Source organism: Clupea harengus, chromosome 24, assembly GCF_900700415.2.
Source record: "Clupea harengus chromosome 24, Ch_v2.0.2, whole genome shotgun sequence".
Classification (NCBI taxonomy): domain Eukaryota; kingdom Metazoa; phylum Chordata; class Actinopteri; order Clupeiformes; family Clupeidae; genus Clupea; species Clupea harengus.
The window spans coordinates 3,191,721-3,197,872 of NC_045175.1; the positions used below are offsets into that span (position 1 = coordinate 3,191,721).

Below are 6,152 nucleotides of genomic sequence, written 5' to 3' on the forward strand. Positions count from 1 at the left end.
AAGAGTTTATGGATTACTCTGTAATGAATCATGAAACAGAATTACATTCCCAGTATTCATAAACATTGTACACTTCTAGTCTATGTGATTTATGCCATTTTATTATATTTAGGCTATGGACATTCTGACCATGGAAAATGTAAAAGGATGCGAAAAGCACCTGAAACAAAGAATGAAGATGCATAGAATCCACAGGAATTGCGGAAAACATATATACACCTTTTCCAGACCATACACACACACATATATATATATATACATATATATACAGTATATATATATATATCCATTGTTCCTTCAGAATCACAGAACTGAGTTTGAAGCACATTTATTCTTCAGAGAAAAAAACTATTTACCAATGGCTACCAAATTATGCGAATGCTTCACAACTCTTTGAGGCACCAAATGAATAGCGAACGAATGGTCTAATCTGTTCAAATTACAGCTCCTATTGGTTTCACGGGGTTTGGGGTCAAAAAGGAGCCTTAATGTACAATTGAATCAGATTGAAGACAGAAACGCCAAAGGCTACATTGTTAAATGAGGGAGCCCGTTCTTATTTTAAATTATCTTGTGTCGACCATGTTTAATGTTGACAAGAAATGTGAAAAGAACCATACAGATTTGAGTTTTTAAGTGAAGTTAAATATTTATCAGGCATAATGCCTGACGTAGCATTTCATATAACTATTTCCCTCTGAGGTATAACTGAAATTGAGATTTTCAGTTGCCCTATATCGACCGTTACTAGCGTTTTTCATGCATAACATATTTTTTGTACATTGTACCAAAATTATTGAGAAATCACTCATGACAAGGTCTAGTACACGTTTGTTTCTCACATGGAATGCACAACTATAACTCTCTCTTAGAGCTAAACGCTGTTTTCTCAACTTGGCAAAAGGTTTCTAAGAATGGTTCTAAGAATGTGTTTATGTTGAATGTTTTCATTTTCATATTGCAATGTGGACCTCAAGGTGTTGGGGGGTGGAGGGGTGGGGGGGGGGGGGGGGGGGGGCGGCATTTCTCCTCCGTTTGCCTCGCTTTGCCTATAATCTATTTCCGAGATAAGGGGAAAGAGTGGCAGCCAATTTCCTCTAGAAGTAACCCTCCAGCGGACTCTCTGAACCTATGTCAATAATTGGTTGCTCTGGCTACTCGTCTCTTTCTCTCTCTCTCTCTTTATCCCTCTCTCTCTCTCTCTCGCCCCCCAACCCCTGATCCTTCCACCCATTGGCTTCCCAGGGTCTATTTTTCATATGCAGCCCATAATGACCGTCCATTGGTTTCATTCTTCTCCCCCACCCCTCCTACCCGCCTGCACCGTCCTGCCCCTGTCGTGCGTGTCTGTGTCCATCTATCTCCTGACGTTCAAGTTCGCTGGAACGTCACGTCCGCACTTGAACTTGCAGCTCAGGGGGCTTCTCTGCCACCCTCTTCATCGCTCTGTCTCTCACTTTCTTTCGGAAGGAAAAGCCATGAAGTCTGTTGCGCCGTGTGTATGGTGCGCGCCTCCCTGGTCTAACCTGTGATTAATTTTTCGTGTATCTGTTTTTGATGTCCAGCGCATCGATGAAGACATTTTCTCCTCCGGAGCCTCCTTTGTAAAGACTTTGGAATTCCCAATGTGATCCAAGCTGAAGGCTCCACTTCTCACTATGTCTCGCCGCAAGCAGGGCAAACCCCAGCACTTAAGCAAGCGGGAGTTTTCGCGTAAGTTGAGGACAATTTGCTATTGTGATTGCTATCTGTTTGATTTTTCTGACAATGCAGGACCACGTAGCGGGATACTACGAGCGTACTCTTTGGTCCACCGTTCGAGCTTAGGACACGGGACTCCGTGGGTGCTCCTCTGTGGACTGAAGAAAACTGAGAAGCGTGGCGATACTCACCACATTTACTCAAATGCTTTGTACGCGGGTTCAGGTTTTGACTAAAGTTATTTGAAATCACTCCAGTAAGACAGCTGCAACTAAAGTGTCGCATTTTCAGCTTTGAGAATGAATGGATTGTTCAAAGCATAGCCTATGATATCGCGGAGCGAAGGCATAGGATATTGCGGAGCGGACTGCAACCGAGGAGCGCTACTTACGTCGGCTGGCAAACATAACAAACAAATTCTGCAACATAGCAATGATCTGAGAGACCTCACGTGTTATGATAGTGATAATGCTGTGGTCTTACCTATAGCCTACTTGAAAGGAAATTATATGAATGTGAATTGGCTTATTTCAACAACTTGTTTTAAACGGAGAAGCCAGCGTAGTCTGTATATGCCAAACCATTTCTTGTGGTTTTATGCGCGGTGAAAATTCACCTCGACAGATGTCTAAAGAAGAAACCGACACAAAGCTCTAACTAATTCCATTGCAGATCGGTTTTAAAAGTACAAGTCACTACATTGGTTGTATTTTCAGAGGCATTCCGTAACTTCAGCGCATAAATGTCTTTATATTCTGGGTTGCGGTGGACAATATATCCGTGATTCCAATACGACTGACACAGATAAAAACACGTGAAAGTTCACAGTTTATCTACGTTTTCACCAATAAGATTTATTTGAGAATACTTTGTTCCACTCAAGGCGCACAGCAGAGTCTGTACCTTGCGACCACACGGAGAGTCTATTGCCGAGACCACTTGATTGTAGGCTACTCTACATTTGCACCCAATAAGAGCTGTCTACTCTCAAAACCTATCCCCAGAAATCCTCACGAACCATGAACTCAAACCGGAGAACGTTAGTTGACGTTGGACGATTGGTATTCATTAGGTTACGGCTCGGTTTAGTTATTGTTTCATGAAGAAGGTCAGGCATGCTCACGATGGTCCTTGGCTACCACAAGTCGCGTTTGTAAAAATGCGATCGGTAGGGGGCAGAAAATTGTCAAGAGACTGAATCTGAACTTGAACTTGATACAACCGTCTTCGACACCATACTCTGAAAAATTGCATGTACAAAACTGAATGTAGTGACACAATTGAACATCGCAATATATTACATTTTAAATAGCACATACAGGTGTGCAGGGTGTTCTCTCCAACCTCAAGCTGTAGCCTACAAAAGAGGCCAATTCCGCTTGTAAGAAACATTTACGAAGGCTTTGGTCACAATAAGAGAAGAATTACTTTTTAAGTTTAACTTTGACACCTGACGGGTTTCTTTACCTATGGCCATGGGCCTGTTTGCAGTGGAACGTGGTTAGTGTGCTTACTCGGTTTATTAGAGTGCCCATTGCATGCAACGTAATGTTTATGTTTGATGGGGGTGGAGTGAAAGGTGAACCTGGCTTTAACCACATCTCTGTGCTCATCTAGAGCGGCTTACTTACTGAATATAGGTCTCTGAGAAACGGAAACATAGTTCCGTTCTTATTAATACCGTCAAATGCGCTGGAATGTCGCACAAGCCCCCCCCCCCCGACCTGACACGGAATCAAGGGCAGTCCAGCACCGGCGGCAAGAATTAACCGTTATCTCGATATCCCAGTTTGGAGTGCAATATGTCGTTCTGATTGCTCTTTCATATGCTGTCTGTCTCGGTTCCTTTGGGATCTACCCCACATACGCCCCTCAATATCTAACCTCAGTAGTTCAGAAGATCCCAGCACTTTAACTAAATGGGTTCCAATCATCTTGAACTCAAATTAAAATCTATTTTTTGATTCTCTGCGGTGTTAAGTTCATTAAAACGTGAGATTGGCTGCGTGATAAAGAGGGTCAAGCTACTTAACTCTGCTCAGCGAGTGAGCAACCCTGGCTCTCTTTCATACACTGGGCAGCCAGTCATTTCATCTTTCTTTCTTTCCTTTTTTCTTACTTTCTTTCTGTCAACAACACATTCAAAATCAAGGCAACAGTTCCTTGTTACAGGTGGAACATGGCATTTCAGCACACAATGAGAACATAGGCACCCATCACTTAGTGGTTATAAGTCTGTAAAGAATGAGTCTCTTAAATGCATTTACTGTTTGTTTTGTGGCAACATAGTCTTGAAGTAAGTAGTGGCAAAGTAGTCTTCTGTTTGTTTGCCAGAGTACCAGAGTAACCAGAGCTTTCTGTTGTTTTGTGGCTATATGTTTTATCTAATCTTTTTCTCACCTTTTGTCTCACCTGTTGTTACCCATGTAGCTGAGCCTGTGACGGCCGCCCTCCCCGAGGAGCCCCAGGACGATGCCTGCCTGCTCCCAGTTGCGACCTCCTCGCCCAAAGGCTACCCGGACCTCCTCACGTGCGGGCTGTGCCACTCCCGCTTTCCCCTGTCCGACATCCTGCTGTTTATCGACCACAAGCGCAGGCAGTGCCAACGCAGCCACTGCCTGGACAAGGACCTCGACAGGCCCCCTCCGCGGTCGCCGACCACCCCCTCGTGCCTGGTGCGCGCCACTATCACCCCCGGGCGTCGCGGACGCCACCCGGTCGAGGTGGCCGTCCAGGTGACGCCCCACAACCACAAGGATAACTTATCCATGGCCTCCCCTGGAATATGGCCCAAGCAGGAGAACATAACAGGTACGGGAAACGTTACGGAGTGTGCTGTGCTGTCAGGATGGGTGTCTTAAGGGCAAGATGGGTGCCATCTTGCTACCAGTTTCAGAGTGTTGCTCCTTCATAGCTGAAAGGGTTGACCTGAGGAAGCATAACTCCTCATCAGTTCGTATCACTTCGTATGGAAACACATTTGCTTGAAAAACATGTGGATTTGATACAGTCTTAGTATGGTAAATGTACGCTTCTCCATATTCTTTGACGTAAAGGCAGGTGTGATATACGCCTTGAGGAGGTCTGAAACAGTTAAGCAACCATCAGAAAATGGGTGTTCAGACAGTTTTAGTTGTTGTTATTGGACAGTTGACGGTAGGAAGGTCTGCTTTCATAATTGTATAGATTCCTGGCAAAAGGAGAAGTCATGAGTTGCAAACCATTCTCACCTCCCTTCGTCATCTCTCCTTCTCCCTCTCCAACTCCTGCTTCTTTCAAGAGAAAAAGAAAACAAATTGAGAGAGAGAGAGAGAGAGAGGAAATAGAGAGAGGAGTGCAGAGGAAAAGAACTGTGTCTCCCTGACCACAAATAAGAAATATCTCTTGGCAGTTCCAGTTCGTCTCATGTGGGAATGACAGATGTAGCTGGATTTCCAGGCACTGACTCCCGGCACTTGTAAACACACATCTTCAAATTCACACTCAGAAGATGAAGGAACGGAAATAAATAAATAAGATAAACTGCGGGACGGTCATAATTATTCTCAGCTGCCGGGGCTGAAGCATTTTTTTAGGAATTTATATCGCCGCTAATTGTCACCGCTTTGCCTCGTTTCTTAAATGAGGAGAGCTAGCCACAGTGTGACCACATCCAGGATAAACACCAAAATAAAAACCATAGCACTGAGTTGCAAAACAGCGTTAGCGTCTCACCCACCCTGGTTAGTACCCAGTATTCCCAGGAATAGTAGGGTTGAGCCGAACGCATGGATATTCCCCCGCCTCGGCCTGTTTCCTGGCCAAAGCTTGAAGTGGTGTGTCTGTGTGTCTGTGTGTGTGTGTGTGTGTGTTGCAGTGGATCTCTGAGGCACTTTTCCACTTTGTGGCTTTTGAGTGTAATGCTATCTGCGCTGAGATTCTCTAAGTATTTTCCACTGATACTTTACAGAGTGTTTTTCTAATGATTGAAAACTTTTTTTGGGGAAAAGAAGTGGTTTCCAATGAAGGACTTGGAAAATTGTTCTTGGATAAGACTTCTGAATTATAGTTTTGAAACTTTTTTTTTTTTAGCTGGACACATCTAATGGATCGGTTGTCACAGGTTGCCTTCTTGGATTAGATTTTTTTTGCAGACAGAATATAAACTTTTTTTTGCCTGAACCTTGTTAGGACTATCTCTCTCTCTCTCTCTCTCTCTCTCTCTCTCTCTATCTCTCTCTCTCTCTCTCTCTCTCTGTCTCCCTGTCCCCTTGTTCTCACATACATGTTTTATGCCTCTGTCAGCTGCCTAACATGGCCGTAAAGCTAATCTATGCAGTATTGTGAAACTGCGAACATGATAGTCTGGGGTCACTGACATTATGTTACACTAAAGGGCCATGTTGTTTTACTGCCTAAACCCAGTGACTCCTCGGGGCTCACTGTATATAACCGCAGAAGCTTGCAGCTGA

At 44.1% G+C, this 6,152-nt stretch overlaps 1 protein-coding gene across 1 annotated transcript in view; it reads left to right on the forward strand.

Moving 5' to 3' along the window:
* The first annotated feature begins 1,658 nt into the window (after positions 1 to 1,658).
* bcl11ab (BAF chromatin remodeling complex subunit BCL11A b) overlaps positions 1,659 to 6,152 on the forward strand; it is a 36,480-nt gene continuing 31,986 nt past the window's right edge. The window contains exons 1-2 of the mRNA XM_012840960.3: positions 1,659 to 1,713; positions 4,132 to 4,512. Of these exons, the coding sequence (XP_012696414.2) occupies positions 1,659 to 1,713; positions 4,132 to 4,512 (436 nt within the window). The remainder of the gene's footprint in view (positions 1,714 to 4,131; positions 4,513 to 6,152) is intronic.